The following is a 21,051-nucleotide window of genomic DNA, read 5'->3' on the forward strand; positions in this document are numbered from 1 at the left end:
TAGCACTTCCACCTAGCAGCACTAGGGTTGTTGGTTCAAATCCCAAACCATGGCACTACCAGCCTGGATTTTGTATGTTCTCCCTGTTCCTCCATGGTTTTCCTCCCACACTCCATAGGCATGCTGGTAGGTTAATTGGCTCCTGTCTAAATTGGCCCTAGTATATGAATGTGCTGCATATATTGATGGTGCTATAAAAGTATAAATAAAGTTGTCAGTAAAAGAGGGAAAATTGTCCAATGGGGGTCACTCGTTCCAGTGTTCGCTGTCTGAGAGGGGATTTGCTCTGTCCTGTTGGGTCTATAGGACATGAGTTGATGGAAAAATTCCACATTGGTAGACAAATGGCAAAAAAAACTAAATATTTGCTTTGTAGGATTAAAAAAAACCCCTAAAGTTTGGGCTCTAGATATACTTTGAGAACAGCAGACACTGATGGTTTTAACCATCCGCTGGTTTGTCTTCAATGTTTATTGGCTGCATATGAACTAAATTAAAATTGCACCCATTAAGGTCATTGCAGAGGCACATGCTGCTCCATGCCAGTAAAGTTTGTCTTGCATCTTGTCCAGGCTGTGCAGTAAATAAGAGGTAGGACTATTTAAAAGCATACTTAACTCGCAGCAAAAGATTGCATGTAGCCTTGTTAATTTGGAAAGGAGGACAGCAGAATGTAGTCAGGTCCAGATTTTATAGTAACCAGATGGGGGACATCTTTATGTAGAGGTTTTATAGTGCTAATGGGGGTTACAGGGCTGCTTCAGTGAACGCAGGCATGTCCAGAACGATGTGCTCTGCTTTTCTCTCTATATAATGATCTAGGCTATATATATATATATATATATATATATTTTTTTTTTTTTTTTTTTTATTGTGCGTTGTTTTTACAAGCATTGGTGTCCTTGCAGTGCTTTCTATAGAGTTTTATCTGAGTTTTGTTGGTCTTTTTGGATGATGCATGCTCTTATTGAGTTTTGACCAAGAATTAGCATAAGAATGCAATAGTATAAGCCAAAATCGAACTGATTATTCTTAGCTACAACACAGGATTGTGATCCGTTAACCTTTGCCTATAGACACAATTATTATACAGAATTTTCAAGCTTGATGTTTTGCATTCAAACACATGCATTTTAGTAGTGTGTTAGAATGCCCAAGGCAGCCGTCTGCATGAGCCCTTAGGCTGACCATACACTATACAATGTAATCGTACAATCACTATTAGATCTACCATCAACTATGTTTTGCAAGAGCCTGCCTGATTTGATACTAATTAAAAAGATTGATTAGGTTTGTCCTCATATTACATAGTTTTGGAAACTTGAAAGTAAACTGTACAGGGATTGTACAATTAGGTTGTACAGTGTATGACCAGCCTAGCACATGCCCCTATTAACATATATGAATGATTCCCACCCCACTCCCTGTAAGCTGCTACATATACTACATAGCTATCAGTCCTGCAACAATGCTTAATTACATAGCTGCCAACATTTTAAAAATCTCCAGGGAGGCTTAAATGCTGATCTAATCAGAGTACTGTTAGCCTCTCTCCACCAGGGTTCCTCCAAAGTTCCTAAGGGTTCTTTGATATGTGGCTGATTTACCACCCATTTGATAGTGCTTGCATAGTTTTAGGGGCCAATCTGCATGACATATAACATTTTTTTAGCTTTCTGTAAGGGGGTAGCCTTCCAGCCAATTACTAATGTAAGGGGGGCTTCTTCCCATTTACCACCAATGTAAGGGACATTCTTTTCACTGACAACCAAGGTAAGGGGGTATTCTTCGCAATGACCACCAATGTAAGATGGACATTCCTTCTACTGACCTCCAATGTAGGAGGGCACTTATTCCCACTGACCACTGTTGTAAAGAAGGCAATCTTTCCACTGACCGCCAATGTAAGGAAGGCTTTCTTCCCTCTGACCACCAACGTAAGGAAAGCATTCTTCCCACTGACCACCAATGTAAGGGGGTATTTTTCCCTCTAGACCACCAATCTAAGCTTGACATTCCTCCCAATAATCCCACACATTGTAAGCAAGGCTATTGTTCCCAATGACCACCAACGTAAGAGTGTATTCTTCCCACTGATCACCAATATAAAGAGTGGCATTATTCCCACTGACCACCAATGTAAGGGGGGCATTCTTCCCACTGACCACCAATATAAGTGTGACAGTCTTACAACTGACCCCTCCAATTTAAGGAAAGCATTCTTCCCACTGACCAACAATGTAAAGGATGACATTTTTCCCACTGACCACCAATGTAAGGGGGCATTTTTCCCACTGACTACCAATGTAAAGGATGACATTCTTTCCACTGACCACCAATGTAAGGGTTACATTTGCTCCACTGACTACCAATATAAGGGTGATATTCCTCTCACTGACCACCAATGTGAGGGTGACATTTGCTCCACTGACTACCAATATAAGGGTGACATTGGTCTCACTGACCACCAATGTAAGGGTGACATTCTCCCCGCTGACCAATAAAGTAAGGGTGATGTTCTTCCCAATGACCACCAATGTAAGGGTGACATTATTACCACTGACCACTAATTTAAAGTGTGACATTCTTCCCACTGACTAGCAATGTAAAGGGGACATCCTTCCCAATGACCACCAATATAAGGGTTACATTATTACCAATGACCATCAATCTAAAGGGTGACATTCTTCCCACTGACCACCAATGTAAAGGAGACATTTTTCCCAATGACTACCAATGTAAGGGTGACATTATTACCACTGACCATCAATCTAAAGGGTGACATTCTTCCCACTGACCACCAATGTAAAGGAGACATTCTTCCCAATGACTACCAATGTAAAAGGGACATTCTCCCACTGTCCTTCAATGTAAGGGGCATTTTTCCACTGACCACCAAACTAATTAGGGTAGTTCTTCCCACTGAACACCAATGTAAGGGCCATTCTTTCCCATTGTCCCATTGATCCCTAATGAATTAGCAGGGGGTACCCCCAGATCTGAAAACAATTTAAGGATCCCTGCACTAAAAATGGGTAGAAATCCTGGTCTAAGCAATACAAGTCCATTGTGAGAAATGTAACTATTATGCAGCATTCTTATCTTTTGGTGATAAATTATTAGGATGATTTAGGTAGAAGTTCTAATAAAAGGCGTTTAGAAAAGCTAAATAATACAAACATCTCGGGATAACTCCAGGAACCTCCCTGGGTGGCAGTCCCTTCCTCGATTGACATTCCCTTCCCTGGGTGACATTCCCTTCCCTTGGTGATAGTCCCTTCCTTGGGTGACATTACCTTCCCTGGGTGATAGTCCCTTACCTGGGTGACATTCCCTTCCCTGGATGATAGACCATTCTCTGGGTGACAGTCTCTTCCCTGGATGACATTCCCTTCACTGGGTAACATTACCTTCTCTGGGGGACAGTCCCTTCCCTGGATGACATTACCTTCCCTGGGTGATAGTCCCTTCCCTGGGAGACAGTCCCTTCCCTGGGTGACATTCCCTTCCCTGGATGATAGTCCCTTCCCTGGGTGACATTCCCTTCCCTGGATGATAGTCCCTTCCCTGGATGACATTCCCTTCCCTGGATGATAGTCCCTCTCATGGATGATAGTCCCTTCCCTGGGTGACAGTCCCTTCCCTGGGTAACAGTCCCTTCCCTAGGTGATAGTCCCTTCCCTAGATGATAGTCCTTCTCATGGGTTATAGTCCCTTCCCTAGATGATAGTCCTTCTCATGGGTGACAGTCCCTTCCCTGGATGACAGTCCCTTCCCTAGGTGATAGTCCCTTCCCTAGATGATAGTCCCTCTCATGGGTTATAGTCCCTTCCCTGGATGACATTCCCTTCCCTGGATGACAGTCCCTTCCCTGGATGACAGTACCTTCCCTGGAGGATAGTCCCTTCCCTGGATGACAGTACCTTCCCTGGATGATAGTCCCTTCCCTGGGTGACATTCCCTTCCCTGGAGGACAGTCCCTTCCCTGGGTGACAGTCCCTTCCCTGGTGTAATTCCCTTCCCTGGGTGACATTCCCTTCCCTAGATGATAGTCCCTCTCATGGGTTATAGTCCCTTCCCTGGATGACATTCCCTTCCCTGTATGACATTCCCTTCCCTGGGTGACATTACCTTCTCTGGTGGCCGGCACTAGATGCTCAGTGCTGGCTGGTGGGATGCATAGGTCATTGTCCTGGGGGAAGCGGCTGCAGTCCAGCATATCTGGCCATGGGAAGCCGAAGGCAGACATAACGGGGGCACAGCTGTCCTTCACCTGCTCACACAAGGATCGGCACGGTTTGATGGTCTCATCCAGGTCATCGATACAGACGGGGGCGAAGAGGGAGCACAGGAACTTCTTGGTGTCCCTATGGCACTGCTTCTGTATCAGAGGGATCCAGGAGGAGGCTTGTTGCAGCACCTCTTTCATGGTCTCATGTCCCAGCAGGTTGGGCAGCCTCATGTTAGGGTACTCAATGTCATGGCACAGCAGTAAGGTGGCAGGGATGGGTTTGCAGTTACTCCTCTTGTAAGAGAACTCGGGCTGCCCAAAGGGGAACAATCCCCTGACCGAGTCGGAAACCAGAACGAAGAGGAGGAGGATGGAGGAGGCTCGGAGGCACATGGTTGGAGGAAACAATAAGAGGTACCAGGCTCGGACTACATGCACACTCCCAGCAGCAGCAGCAGCCGGCATCCAGGGGACACTCTGCGCACAGCTCCGATACACTCCACTTTTCTACATCTTTTATGCTAATACAGCCAGTGGGCGGAGCCTGCTGACAATCATCGGGGAAGGATTGGTCACTGCCTGCCTGCCTGCTCCTTAGGGAGAAGAAATCTTCCATTGCCATAGAACAAGGCTGACAAAGGGCTGAGCACTGCATTGTGTGAGCTCCTCATTCTACACACAAACCCCCAATCTTCATTTATTAGTGGTGCTCATACACCAAACAATTGTATTCTTCATCAGTCCAGGATGAAACATCAACATCCAATACTTTCCTCTGATCACATCCTCCATCCACATCACAACAATGCTGATTAATCGATAGGTTTTCCTCAACATTGTTGGATGACATAGTAAAGCTTGCCATACACTATACAATCAGATTGTATTGCCTTTATGGTGATCACACAGGCTTCAATTATTTTTTATCCAATGGATGTACAACTTGATCAAAACAATTGAATCCACTAACAAATAGCTATAACTTTTAATTGTTTTAGGCTCAGGTTTTATCAGATTTGACCTTGTAATTAAAATTGCAAACCCTTTTTTATACCAAAATCAGACTAGTGCATTTTTTTCTGCATCAAAAATGCATGGCAAATAGGTTATATGGTTTCCAATGGCATATTTTACACCAGTGCGGTCAGTTTTAAGGGCGTTCCAGTTCCAGAAAAAAAAAATGCTGCGTTTTTCCTGTACTGGACCGCAGTAAAACACATAAAAACGCACCGGAATGCACTTAAACACATCAAAAATGTACCGGACCCCATAAAGTATATAAAAAAAAAAAAATACAGGAAAAGTGAAGAAAAAAAACCTGGTATGCATCCAGAAACACATAGAAAATGCACCACTACACGTCAAAAATGCATTAAAAAACTACATGCAGAAATGCATCCAGAATGGATCTGGAGTGCGTTTTTTTCGGGTGTGAACCAGCTCTGCCCGTTATTTCTGTTTTTCCCTGGTAAATTTATTTTATTTTATTTCAGGTACTTATATAGCGCTGTTAATTTACTCAGCACTTTACATCTACATTGCACATTCACATCAGTCCCTGCCCTCAAGGAGCTTACAATCTAAGGTCCCTAACTCACATTCATACACAGTAGGGCCAATTTTTATACAGGATCCAATTAACCTACCAGCATGTCTTTGGAGTGTGGGAGGAAACCCACACCGGCACAGGGAGAACATGCAAACTCCAGGCAGGTAGTGTCGTGGTTGGGATTCAAACCAGCGACCCTCTTGCTGCTAGGTGAAAGTGCTAACCACTACACCACTGTGCCGCACGTCTTCTTTTGTGGAATGTGGTGCCATTTTTAACATGCTGCGCCTCCTTTTTGTATTTGATCACATTTGATCAAAGTCGGTCAGGGCGGAATATTATCAATCATCTTGGATCAATTGGCATCACTGAGATACTTTGGAGCTTTACTAAAACGGGAGAGTGCAAAATCTGGTGCAGCTCTGCATGGTAGCCAATTAGCTTCTTCAGAGCATTTATTACCCCAACATCTCATATTCCTGCGATATTTGCCTGCTGCATGTACTTGTATGAGAAAGTATCCTGTTCTCTTTGTATTGCTTCCTTTGTGTGAAATCCCTGGTGTTCCTGCCAGTCCCCTTGCTTTCCTATTAAAAACTGACCACACTAAGCAGGAGAACTCCATGGTCAGTTCTCTAGCTATGCCTGCTCTCCTCCAATGATCAGACTTGTCCTAAACCCCCCCCCCCGCTGCACAGCCATTCACTGGGAAGCTCAGTGTGCTGCTGCATCTCCTCCCCACCCCCCAGCAATAAATTATAATCTATTAAAAAGGGGAAAAAAGGTATTTATAATGTATTTTTTTTATATCAATACACAAATGTTTTGTCTTTCATTTCTATTTCCAACTGAATGGGTTGTTTTACAAGGGGATCGTTTACAATCACTTTAAGCTTTGACAAAGCTGATTGGCGTCCATGCAGAACTGCACTCTCAAGTTTTAGTAAATCCACCCCTTTGCTCATTAATATGATCATATTTTCGAGCAATCAGATTATGAGAAACAGTGATGGGATTATAAACAGGTGCGACTCAATCAAAACAATCGAATCCACAAACAATCAAATAGCTTTAATTTTCCTTCCCATCGTTTTAGGCTCAGTTTTGATCTAGTTTGATGAAAGTTGATTGGCCGGGGTGGAATATTATCAATCATTTTGGATCAGCTGGCATCACTGAGATACTTTGTTCATGAATATGATCGTAGTTCGAGTGATGAGATTTTGAGATTGTATGGTGGAAATAGAGAAAGAATCAGAAACATATCTTAACTATTGATCAAAATCCACTTACCTGTGTGTGGCTTATCGATTAAATGCTTTGTCAACTCTCAATAGATTGAAAAATTATATTGCAAGAGATCAATTGGAAAAGATAACTGATCATTTATCGAAGCATGTATGGCCCCCTCTAAGCCACCCATACATGGATTGAAATTCATCCAGTTCAGCGAATTCCAATCCATCTATGGGCAAGGTGGTTGGTAGAATGACTTCCGCTCAGTTAGCGCCACAGACCATCCATAGCCAGCAACGCTGATCCGTGTATTCTGATGTCAGGGAAGCCTCCCCACTGTCAGAATACAAAGGCACAGCAGGAGGATTCCCAATCCACCTTAAACGTGGGGAAATCAAATCATTTTTTTCTTCATTCACCTTTCTGCTTGAAAAAAAAAAAATCTGAGGGCTGCCTTAGACTTAAAAAATACGTAATAATGTAATACAAGGACAAACTTACAAATACCATGCCGTTTGTATGAAATCAGGCAGGCCCTTGCACTACATAGGTAATGGGAGATCTAAGAGATAGTTCAATCATTTTGCATAATTTATGGTCTACTTATGTCTTTTTGATACTGCATAGATTTGATCGTATTTCTGAGAAGAACCGTGCAATCAGATTGCACAGGTATGGCCACGATAATGTTCACTATGCACGTTACAGTCTGACTGTACAATACCATGTAATATGAGGACCTACCAAACATTTACCCTGACCCTAGCAGGGTAAGAGAAAACCACCTTCTGGTTTAGCTTGATATATAAAAGAGAAGTATGGGGTTTGTTTTTTTTCAGATTCATACTTGCCTAGGTGAATGCAGCATCGGTCCCCAATCGGCTTTAACACTGAGAACTGAGCAATCAAGCACTGCCGATCGCTTGGTTCTCATGGCTCCGTGAGCAGAGAGCTGGTGACTGTCAATCACCACTGTCTGCTCTGCCCCTTGCCCAATGTTCACTGGAATGCTGGGCTGTGGAGTGGATGGGAGATCCACAGGGGCTGACTGGCAACTTTCGGCCCAGGGGGTAAGTACAAACCAGAGACCCATGGTACAGCGACTGGACCAACCCCTCTCCCTTTTTATCACTCCACTGTCCACTCACCCAATCCTCCTCCTGACCCCCATTCCAAGCTGAAGCCACGCTCCAGATACTCTCCATTTATGGGCTGAGAGGGGGGGTTAGGTTAGGGGGAGCTGAGACAGCTCAGTTGGGGCTGGCTGGGGCAGAAGGGTCTCCAGTGGGGCATAGAACCAGTCTCTGCTCAGACACAGTTTACATCATCCATGCTGGGGGGTGGGGGGTCTGCGTTCTGTCCTTGTCTTCATCCCGCACTCATTTGGTCAGCAGTGGAGACTTTTTACTTCTCTTCACCAGGAATCTTTTAGGCATGTCTGTGGCAGAATCGGTGCAGCCATTTTATGGGGCATCAGAGCATTCCCCACTGCCCCCTGGCCCAGTCTTCCCCAGATTGCACAGGTATGGCCACGATAATGTTCACTATGCACGTTACAGTCTGACTGTTCAATCAACCTTATCCTCCAATACCATGTAATATGAGGACCTACCAAACATTTACCCTGACCCAAGCAGGGTGAGAGAAAACCACCTTCTGGTTTAGCTTGATACTTTAAAAGAGAAGTACAGGGTTTGGGTTTTTTTCAGATTCATACTTGCCTAGGTGGATGCAGCATCGGTCCCCCTATGGCTCTAATACTGAGAATAGAAAAATCAAACACTGCCGATCGCTCGAGGTTCACAGGGCTTCGTGAGCAAAGAGCTGGTGACTGTCAGTCACCGCTGTCTGTTCTGTCCCCCTGTGCTCACCGGAGCGCTGGGCTGTGAAGGGGTGGGAGCAGCTGGCTCAGGCTCTCAGAGGCTTGCTGAAAAGCTGAGCCGGGTGCCTGTCCAGGTGTGTGGGTGGATCCCAATCATATGGTCATGATCCTTACCGAGCCTGGTGACGTCAGCAGGCTGTCTGCTGAAAACGGATCACAGGAGTACAGAATGAACTGCACTCCTGTGATGCCAAATGAGCTTTGGCTGTACTTCTCCTTTAATATGAGGACCTACCTCAACTATTCAATTAGGAAAGCTCTTGCACTACATAGTTGTGGATCTAAAGGAGAAGCTCCTATGATTCTTATTTCTCTTTTATGTGATAGTGCATAATAATTATAAGGAGTTGCATGTGACACATGGATTCCCCATCAAAATAAATACCCTGTTTCCCTGAAAATAAGCCCTACCCCGAAAATAAGACCTAGCATGATTTTCAGGGATGGCTGCAATATAAGCCCTACCCCAAAAATAAGCCCTAGTAAAATCCTTGATCTCAGCCCCTCCTTCTGCAGTATTCGGAGAGGGAAAGTAGAGCTCCAGAGGGTCACGTGAGCGCCCAGCGGCACTGTAAATAAGGTATTTTCCACAATAAAGTTACAAAAAGGAGACACACTGCACATTATATATGGTAATCTTCTTACAAATCGATTACATAATTTTACAATGACTTTATCCTAGGTTTATTTTTGGGATTACAGAATGTCATAATGCTGACTCCTGAGCTGACAGGGAGAGAACTTTTTTTAACACAAGCACTGTGCTGTCTACCATGCTTTAAAGGATCAGGATATTTATTTATTTTAGGGTTATAAGACCCCGCTCACACTGGGGCGATCCGACTTGCCAGGGCGACCTCACAGATCGCGGTGCGCAGCTCGCACTGCGACCTCGGGGCGGCCGGCACGGACTTCATATCATTGTCGCCCCAAAGAAGCTCCAGACCCTTTTTCTAAGTCGGAGCGACTTGTGTCGCTCCTATTAGAACGGGTCCACAGCTTCTCTATGGGAGGCGACCTACGGCAGGTCGCCCCAGTGTGAACCGGCTCATCATTGTACATACCATAAATAAATAAGACATCCCCTGAAAATAAGCCCTAGTGCATTTTTTGTAGGCAAAATTGATATAAGACCTGGTCTTATTTTCGGGGAAACACGGTATTACTATTCTACTTACAGTATAGTATAGTGCCAACAGTTAGTTAGGCTTTACGGGAGATACAGTACAGTTACGAATAAATGCAGAGTGGTACAGGGGGCCCTGCTTGTGAGACCTTACAATACAAGCCCAAATGGAGGGCCCATTTACAATGCCCTGATGCCCAAACAGCTGCTACCTGCCCAGCGTTTTGGGCTGAAGAGCCGTGCAACATTGGCAGCAAGATGCGTGTTTGATTGTATCACAAAGTTCCTTTTTTTTTACTCACCTTTATTTTTAATGTACAAAGTAACAGTGCATTGTGCTTGCTGTGCGGTGATATGTAGGACCATGTAGAACAGTGCGATATAATAAAAATGTTTTGCATAATATTCCACAGCCCTGGCAAGCAGTGTAACACTGCATCTTGGTCTGAACGTGACATGCAGAAAACTAGCATTTTCTGTGTATCATTGCAGTTACCTGCATCTACCATGAAGAAAAATGCAGATAACTGCACGTGGCATGAATAGGCCCTGAGAGGCATTTAGTTTGGGGGGGGGGGGCATTTATTGCTCCACCTACACTTATGGGACAGTGACAGACCAATCAATTTCAGGCTTATTAATATTAAGTATTACTTAATTTGTATACATAATCTAAGTGGTTAAAATTGTTTAGAGTCAGTTTTTAACATTTTATTCCAGGAGCAGAGCATATAAAAGGCAATAACAGTTATTCAGATGGCGGGGACAGAGAAAGAAAATTGTCCCACCCTCACTCCCTATCACTTTGTCACGGTCCTTTTTTTGGATGACTTTGTATTACATGTGAATTTGATTGTGGATGGATAAGTGTTGTGGAGTAATATTAACTCGAGCGGTTATAGCTGAGTTAATAAATGTGGTTATTTTATGCTATACTGGTTTTTATATACATATATATTCGTTATATGATATATACAAGTTTTTGAATTTAATAAAGGGCCGTGGCCAGTTTCCATCCATATTTTTGTCTTATTTATTATTATTATAAAAAAATGAGTTAGAATTTTGTGAGGTTCTGTCTACTGTCCCATACTTATTTTCACTTTTTTTCATCCTTTGAAGCATCGTAATGTTGTTGGTCTCCTGCAACCTCTTTGCAGCCACTTCTTGTCTACATGTATGCACTCCAGCATTTCTGATGGTAACAACACATTTACAATGCTTTACAGTGGATCTTCAAACATTAAACAGCCATAAAACACACATATCCTGACAATTGTATAGGAATTGTGTAACTGACTTCTGTTGAAGGAACATGTTGGAAATTTGCCATCAATCAGTGGCTTCAGTTGATTTGCTACAGCTGATCAGTATACATTGACAGTGGTGGGTGCTGAATACAATGTCCCAGCATGGGGAATTTTCTCCATCCATCTTGGAGGATGGAGAAATCTTTCTTTCTTTCTTTCTTTCTTTCTTTCTTTCTTTCTTTCTTTCTTTCTTTCTTTCTTTCTTTCTTTCTTTCTTTCTTTCTTTCTTTCTTTCTTTCTTTCTTTCTTTCTTTTTCTTTCTTTCTTTCTTTCTTTCTTTCTTTCTTTCTTTCTTTCTTTCTTTCTTTCTTTCTTTCTTTCTTTCTTTCTTTCTTTCTTTCTTTCCATTGTGTTGCACGTTTGACATTTTTACAGTTTCATTAACATGTTAAAGTTCATATGAGATGTTAATTACTGAGTTTCCATATACTGAGAGTGACTGTAAACTGTCACCCTCCAACCATATTAACAATTCCCATTTAAATGTACAACTAAAGACAAAAATTTTTTTAATTGAGAGGGATTACAATTTCTGACAGTTTTTATTGCGGCTTGTGCCACTGTGAAGGAGATTCACCCTCTCTATTTGTCCTGTTTACCATTATCATTGAAAGTGAAAGAAAAGGAAAATCCCAAATTTAGGGTTATCCCCAGAAAAGTAATAGAAGGGAAATCTTCCCATGGGGACACTAGTTCTGGTGACCTGGGGGTCCCCAAGAGATTCCCTTAGTTTTTTAGGGATTTCTTCTCACTCTCTGTTTGGCTATGAGACCAGAAGTGAAGGAAAATCTCCGCAATGGGAAACAGATAGTAAAAAAAAACACCCAAAAAACTGACAGGTTATAGCCCTCCCTTCAAAAAAAAAAAAAGTTTTGCCTTTAGTTCTCCTTAAGTCTTGGTTCACACTTGTGCGATGCGGGAAGGCTGCGAATTCGCAGCCTGTTCCCGCATCGCACCCGCACATCTGGCAGTTCACACTGCCATATGCGATACGCAGGGGGTGTCAATTAAATGTTAACGACACCCCCAGTTTGATCGCATATCGCAGTGCGATCTGACAGTTCGCACATGATAGGATCGCACAAGTGTGAACCACTGTGCGATCCGATCCTGATGCGGCTGAAAAAAAGGGTCATGTGCGAGTTTGGTGCGGATACAGTGTGAATTCAGCCATACAAAGTGTATGGCTGAATTCGCATCCGCACATCCGATCGCATGTAATGAAGGAGCAGTGCGCTCCGAATTACATGCGATCGCCGCAGCCGCAATAATGTGAACCGGCCCTTAAGGAGAAGGGTACTTTACTTGCTACTTTAAGGAGAAGAATATTCAATTTAGGCATCTGACCATCATTTTAAAAACTTATTGGGGGCTAAAAACACATTCACTAATAATTGAGTATAAGTTCCTCAAGACTTTTCAGGTTAGGCTGTTGACTGTGTGAAGCCCGGAGGGGTTAGAAATCACACATCCACTGATAATTGTCACTGAAATACATAGAGGAATTGCTAGATATTTTTTCTTTTTTGAGTTGGCTGTGTTTATACATGTGAAATACATTATGTCATTAAATGTAACATTGTGGGATTGCTTGGGGCAGACACATAGCACGAGTCTTTTGTGTTTAAATTACACTTGATCGTTGTAACAAGTGCAACAATTTTATGGTTTAATAGCTACAACAAAACAGACAGCCACAACTGTCTCATGTACTGTAGTTGGCAGAACTATTGTATCTGTGTTTTAAAGCCTAAAGCCGGTGTAACGTTAAAAAACCCTACCTCGTGAAAATTACCTACCCTGGTCACTTCCGGTGCACATACGTCATGGAACAGCTGAGCAGCTTCCCACTGAGCATGCTCATAGCTGCGGAGGGTAGGGAATTTTCACGGGGTAGTGTTTTGTAACGTTACACCGCATCAGCTGTTGCCGCGGGTACATGAAATCATCTCCGCTCCAACCCCTCTGACTTCCCTGATCTCGGCTCCAAAATGTAAAAGCGACGGCAGGTCAATTAAAATATAAATCACGGAGATCTCGGCTCTGTGATTTATATTTTCATAGACCCGCCGCCGCTTTTATATTTTGGAGCCGAGATCAGGGAAGTCAGAGGGGTTGGAGCAGAGATGATTTAATGTTGCAGAGGAGATGATTTAATGTACCCGTGGCCAGGGGCAGACTGGCAACTTTCAGCCCAGGGGGCAAGTACAAACCAGAGGCCCATGGTGCAGTGACTCGGCCCCCCTCCCACTTTCCCCTCACCCCCCCCCCCACTCTCCTAATCTTCCTCCTGACCCCCATTGCAGGTTGAAGCCCTGCTCCAGATACTCTCTACTTACCAGCTGAATCCGGGTTCCTGACCTGGCTAGCAGGGGACAGTTGGGGGGGAGCTGGGACAGCTTGGTTGGGGCTTGCCAGGACAAAAGATACTCCAGTGGGGTATGGAACCGGCCTCTGCTCAGACACAGTTTACACCATCCATGCTGGGGGGAGGCCTTTGTCCTTGTCCTCAACCCGCACTCAGTAGATCAGCAGTGGGGACTTTTTACTTCTCTTCACCAGGAATCCTTTAGGCATGTCTGTGGCAGAAGCAGTGCAGCCTTTTTACGGGGAATTAGGGTGGCCCAGGGGGCAATTGCCCCCCTGCCCCCTGGCCCAGTCCTCCCCTGCCCATGGCAACAGCTGATGTGGTGTAACGTTAAAAAACACTACCCCGTGAAAATTCCCTACCCTCCGCAGCTGTGAGCATGCGCAGTGATAAGTTGCTCAGCTGTTCAATGACATAGGTGCACAGAAAGTGACAAGGGTAGGGAATTTTCACGGGTAGGGTTTTTTCACAGAACACCAGCCATAGAGGGTTCGAACCATGTATGGGTGGGCTGAATGTTCCCTAGTAGCGGCTGGTATGGCCTCTATATTCACTGTGTCTTACAGCAGGAACGACTTCCCCTGCCCCCTCGCCGGGAGAGGGATTCCCCTGTCAGCACCATGGTTGCAGGAATCAAATTCACTCCATCTATGGCAGCTCTTACCTGACTCAGTTTTTTTTTTTTTTTCGCTAAAACAACTGACCTGATTACACCATCCACACACTCAAGATGTATGGAGGAATCCTCCCGCAGAATTTTTGTATTCTGACAGTGGGGAGACTTCCCTGCTATCAGAATACATTGATCAGTGCTGCTGGCTATAGCTGGCAGTGCTGCTCGACAGGGCAGTACAGAGCCAATACATGGATTGCAATTTGGCTGGTTCCTGCTGAACCGGCTGAATTTCGATTCATGTAAGGCCAGCTTAACTTGCTTTTGCTTCCTTCACAACACTGGCTCTCAAACTACTTATACATGAGTGCTATGGGGAGGTTCAGGTGGGACTTCTGCTGTTAAAATTAAACTCACTATAATGGTCTAAAGTTTTATCATATATGAACTCACAGGTGATCAGATCAGATCTAATTAAGTTATTTTATCTATTTAAAAAGGGAAAGTCCATAAGTCCTCCCAAAGTCATTATTTAGCAATAGGCAGAGAGTGGTGGACATCTTAAAGTGGGTATACAATGCTTGAAATTCAGCAGTAATTGGCCAAAATTTGAGGTGTAGATGTCCCTTTTAATCAGATGAAGACACTGTTTCAGTATCAGACTGCCACATGTGCTGCCCCCCAGGGAAGATCCCTCCATCCATGCTGTTTAGCATTGATGGGCAAGTCTACTGATTTCTCTCCTTCAGCCCTGCAAGGAATCAAAGTGTGTATGGCTAGCCCTAAACTCCCTATACAGTAAGAGCTCCCTGTCCCAGTTCATTACTCTATTCCCGTCCAATAAAAAAGTACTGTGCTTCCTGTTGCATTCTCCACAAAAAAAAAAAAAGAGTGTGATCTCCTAATAGCCAATCACCATAAAACTCAAAATTGCACCAAAAGTGCCTCTGAGAGGTAGAAGAAAATCAGGTTGTTTGGCATCTACCAAAAACTATACTATCAGATTTGGGTGAACTGACCCTTTAACTCATTACGGGTAATGATCAAACATAAATGTAATTAGGGGTTTAGCAAAATAAATGTAACAATGTTAATATATTTAAGAAACACTCAAATACACATTTACTGTAACGCCCCAATCCACATGCACAGTTATTTAAAATGCGTTTAAAACTCTTTTCAGGCCTTCCTAATTCAGAGCTTGTAGACACGTATACAGTCCCTGCGCCCATAGGGTGTCACCACTTGTGTAAATTCATAGCAGAGGATGTACAACACAACACGCCTTTCAATAAACAAGAGTAGGATTAATGTAATTAGCCCGTTAGGCACTAGATGCCCATTGTCTTGTAACTGGGATTTTGAATGATAGTTGGGCTCTTTGGATAACTTTAAACTACAGCCAAGAACCTTGGAGGATTGGAGGACCTCCAGCTATAGAAGACTGTGACTGGTTGGGACTTTTTTTTTTTTAGCCAGCTGGGTGTTATTTTTCCTGTGATTAGCATAATCACTGCTATTAGCATCTGACATACAAATCCATGTCCCTTAGAAGCACACATCTATCTAATCACTGCTAACTATACGCAAAAAGGATCTGCTGAAAGACTAATTAGGCCATGACCTAGAGTGGCCACATTCCATGAGGACAGAAGCTGTGCCTTCATTCAGTATTATCACACATTTCTTTCATATGCAAATAGGAAACAAAACATTTTCCCCTTCACTTATTTGTTATATACATCCTTTTTGCATAAAATACATTTGGTAACTGTGTTGGCTCAAAGAGCATGAGGACTCATGGTGAAACAAAATGGCTTGAGAGGGCATATAACACCACCTATTGCTTTAACCACTTGCCAACCCCATAACGCTATTATATGGGGACAAAGTGGCTCTCTTGTGCCAGATTGCATACCTGGTATGTGATCTGGCACTTCAAGGTAAGGGGGCGCACCGGCTGTGCTGTGATTAGACGCAGCACAGGCCAATCAGCGGGTGTCAGCCAATTGATGACCATGGGCACCTGCTGATTGGTGAAGAGGGAGAAAGGACAGAGCTCTGCATATGTAAACAATACAGAGCTCTGTCCTGTCAGTGGGGATGTGGCAGTTTTTGTTTCCCTAATACAAACCATTACATCCTTTAGTAAAAGCACCTCACAGTACACATTTAACCCTTTATTCAACCTGGATGTTTAACTCCTTGCCAGCCATTGTCATTAGTACAGTGACATGGCATATTTTCAACATTAATCACTGTATTAGTATCACTGCTTCCCACAAAGTGTCAGTTAGTGTCAGACTGTCCGCCATACTATCACAGTCCTTCTATGAGTCGCTGATCACCGCCATTACTGGTATTACTGGTGATTTTTTAAATTTTTTTTATTGGCTATGTTTTATAGCAGAAAGTAAAAAATATTTTGTTTCTCAAAATGTTCAATCTTCTGTGATCCAGTGGTGATCAAATACCACCAAAGCTCTATTTGTGGGAAAAATATTATATCAATTTTGTTTGTGTACAGCGTTGCATGACCGCGCAATTGTTAGTTAAAATAACGCAGTGCCGTATAGCAAAAAATGGCCTGGTCATGAAGGGGGGTAAATCTTGCAGAGGTCAAGCAGTTAAAGGATACCAGAAGTTCCAACTACCCTTATCTCATATATAATCTCATCTTCAACCTCCTTGACATGTTTCTGGACATAATAAGAGACCTCAGATAAAGATTTCTGTCTGTTCTGTGTGCAACAGCCTATTCTATGTCAGGCTGTGTTTACAAGCGCCTATCTTAGGTCTGGTTCACACCAGATGCAGTACGGTAAATTTTTATTCTGCATCAAAAACCCATGGACAGTGTTTAACATGGATCCCAATGGCCCTGGTTCACACCAGTGCAGTGCATTCCAGTACAGTCAACAAAAGCAAAACATGTTGCTTTTTATGTATGGAACGCATCTGGAACATGGCAAAATGCATCAATTGAGATGAAGAAAAAAAGGGGGAAAAACGCACTGAAATGCATCAAAAACATGCATTCAGAAATCCACCCAGAATGCCAAAATGTGTGGTGTGAACCCACCCTCAAAACTTTTACCCTAGTAGTTCTCAATTCCAGTCCTCGGGACTCCCTAACAGGCCAGATTTTATGTATTACCTTGGGGAGATGCAGACCAGAATACTGCAATCACTGAGCAGCAAATTATATCACCTGCGATGTATTTCAGTTATCTTGCAAACCTGGCCTGTTAGTGGGTCCTGAGGCCTGGAGTTGAGAAACACTGCCCTAGAGGAACCCTTAGAAATAATTTTCAGGTCTCAGGGAACCCCTGCTAAAACAAAGTCATTGGTGATCAGCGGGAAGAATGCTGCTTTGCTATTGTGGTCATAATTCCACCATTCCAGACAGCTCTAAAAAAATTATTGGTGTGATGTAGCTGGTGCCGCCAAGTGGTATTGGACAGGGAACTATGCAACAACCTTTGGATTGGAGGTCAAGGAACCTTCAACCTTAGCTGCTAGGCAGGGGCGTAACTACAGGGGTTGCAGGGGTTGCAATCGCTACCGGGCCCCATGCTCCAGGGGGCCTGGTAGCAAAACAGTGGGTGAACCTCTAGGATCTCAAAGGTCACACTTGCGACCGGGCCCTGGCATTTCAGCACTGTGGGGAGGCCCCAAGATTGCAGGAAGGGGGCCCACTGCAGAACTTGTGAAAGGATCCTGATGCGGGACCATAATAAAAGGCCATGCAATGAGAGTAAAGAGCCCCAGGATTAGTGGGAAGAGCCCCGGGCTTGAAGGGAAGGGCCCCGGCCAGGGGTCTGGGGGGCCCTTCATGGTTTCTTGCATCGGGGCCCTGAAGGTTCTAGTTACGCCTCTGCTGCTAGGATTAGGAAGTACTGGGGGGGGGGGGGGGCTACTGCATGAGGGTTACTTGTGCTAAGAAGGATTTGGCAGGAGGCAGGGAAAGGTTGCTTTAACATTTTCTAAAACCCTTATTAAAGCCAACGTGTCTGCATAGGTATAGGAATGAACATTTTAAGGGCGGTTAGTCATCACTGCAGTATCACCTGGTTGGTTACCTTGCCTACAACACACGTGAAACTAGTGTCTGGGCTCCTGACCTGCATACTTGTCAGCAATGGTAGGTTCCATATTTCTATCCTCACAGGTTTTCGTTAAGTGGAGCCAGGCTTTGTACACATCATAACATACATCAGGTTGCATGTGTGAAAGAATACAGGAGTTGATTTATTAAAACAATCTGATGTACAGTAACTGCGCATGGTAGCCAATCAGATTCTAACTTCAACTTGTTCTATTAAGCTTTGACCAAAAAAAAATGGCTGCAAGTTATTGGTTTCTATGCACAGCTGCAAGAAATTTTGCACTCTCCAGTTTTAGTAAATCAACCACACTGTGTCCATGCAACCACTGTGTCCCAATAGACATGAATGGGACTGCCTTCGGTGCACAGAACACATGTGCATCCCATGCTGGCAAACATGGCCTCTCACACAGGTGTAAGCTTAAAGTGATATAAAGGCAAACTTTTTGAAAAATAAAAAACATGTCATACTAACCTGCTCTGTGCAATGGTTTTGCACACAGCAGCCCAAATCCTTCTCTTCTCGGGTCCCCCACTGGAGCTCCTGGCTACTCTCCCCTGCCAAGTGCCCCTATAGCAAGCAGCTTGCTATGAGGGCACCCGAGCAAGCTCACTCCCGAGCCACCAAGCCATTAGGTTGAACAGAAAAAAGAAAAAACAGTGTGTATTCTCCTTAAGAATTCGTTTTTTTTTTTTTTGGGGGGGGGGGGGAGGGGGAGGTAAAACCAATTTAAGACTTGAGATACACCATGGGAGCCCCCCCCCTCTCCCTCCCTTTTCTGCCTTTCTCTATTTTTCGCTCTTCTTTCCCCCTTGTCTGCCTACTTCCCTTCTTTCTTTTCCACTCATTATGTCTTTGAGCATCTTCGCTCTTATACCTGGTTGGTACACTACACAATTCCCGTATTTGTGGGTTTCACGTTTTACCAATCAGTATGCTATATCCTGATACCCTATGTCATACCTACATGTCACAAAATTGTACATGGAATTTGTTTACTTCCGGCTGGGTATATTTTTGTTTATGTATTTTCTATATCCTAATAAAAACATATTAAACGAAAAAAAAAAAAAAAATATTTAAGACCTTCCTTTTCACGCAGCACCCCGAAATTCTACTTTTTATTTACCAATGCCTGACCACAATGTTTGCCCTCTAATGACCTCACCCTAATGACCTTAAAATAGGAATGATTTCATATTGTTGCCATGATTTTCCTTAGCTCTGGGCTGGATCTATCTTCACCCTTCAGCTGACTTTTCACACTTTTGTGGTTTCTCAATGAATAGCTCTCATTATGTGTGTCAGGTATGAGCACTCCTGATAGTGTTTTTAGAACCAAATTCAGTAGAAAGCCTGCTACATATAAACAATTCTGTAAAACAAAATAGAAATATTGTAGCAGATACTTAATAGTGCAATTTCTAAAGTAAAATGTAAAAAGTGCAACATAAATAAATAACTGAAGCTCAAATATAAATGAAAACAGTCTTGTGAAAACAAAGGGGTTGATTTACTAAAGGCAAAAAGACGTGCAAGTTGCACCTCTGCAAGTGCAGTTGATCCAGAGCTTAGTAAATGAGGTAATGCTTCACTTTGCAAAAAGTACCCAATCACGTGCAAGGAAAATAAAATGAACTGCATTTTTGCTTGCACATGATTGGATGAGGGAAGTCAGCAGAGCGTCTGCTCATTTAATAAGCTTTGGAGCAACTGCTTCTTCACAGTGCAACTTCACTTTGCAAAGTGCACAGTATAGTTGCCTTTTGTAAATCAACCCCAAAGTCTTCTCATCTTGAAGGACAAACAAATCTTGCATTTTCAAAGTCCTGAATTAAGGCAGAGATTGCATTAGTCACTCACACTAAGGCCACTCAAACATGACAATATGCAAAACAAGGTATTGGCTATGTTCACATCTTTACACTCTCTGGCACTCAAGTAGCATCAAAGTCAGATCAAAGTTGCATCAAAGTAGTGCAGGAACCATTATGTGTCCAAAGTTGCATGTTAGCGTTAAGGCTAAATTTTAGGATTAGGGTTAGCGATAGGTTTAGGGTTAGAGTTATTGGTAATCAGTAGGGTTAGGGTTAGCAATAACTGTTAGGGTTAACATTCTAACCCTAACAATTACCGCTAACTCTAACCCTAACCCCTAACAATTAACCCTAATCCTAGCCCTTAACCCTAACCCCAACATGCGACCTTGGACAAATAAAGGTTCCTGCACTTTGATGTGACTTTGATGCAACTTTGATCTTACTTAAGTGCCAGAGAGTGTAAAGTCGCATCAAAGTCACACTCAGCTAACAGAACTGCCATACTGTCCGATTGGCCAACCCCCCTCCCCCCGCAAAATGCATCAAAAAAGCATAAAAATGCAAGGCTTGCGTTTTTGTTGTGGATCCATTGAAGTCTATTACAGAAAAAAGGCGATCTGATGCGAAAAAAAAAAAAATCCCTGACCCTTTCCAAAAAACAGACTGGCTCGAAACACACATACGTATATGACCTAGATCCATAGGAAACGGACTGTACTGTTTTGCAAAATGCACTAAAAAATGCATAGGTGTGAACCAGGGGTTAAGCCAAAAACAGGAAATTTACTCTTGGGGGTTGATTTACTA

General features: G+C 43.3%; 1 protein-coding gene across 1 annotated transcript in view; it reads right to left on the bottom strand.

Annotated features, from left to right (window-relative positions):
* Window positions 1–4,624, bottom strand: part of SFRP2 (secreted frizzled related protein 2) — a gene marked incomplete at its 5' end in the record, with an annotated part of 13,559 nt that extends 8,935 nt beyond the window's left edge. The window contains one exon of the mRNA XM_082269665.1: window positions 4,132–4,624. Coding sequence (XP_082125791.1) covers window positions 4,132–4,624 — 493 coding nt within the window. The remainder of the gene's footprint in view (window positions 1–4,131) is intronic.
* Window positions 4,625–21,051: the final 16,427 nt, after the last annotated feature.

Source organism: Pelophylax lessonae, assembly GCF_965119305.1.
Source record: "Pelophylax lessonae genome assembly, chromosome: 1".
In the NCBI taxonomy this organism is placed as follows: Eukaryota; Metazoa; Chordata; class Amphibia; order Anura; family Ranidae; genus Pelophylax; species Pelophylax lessonae.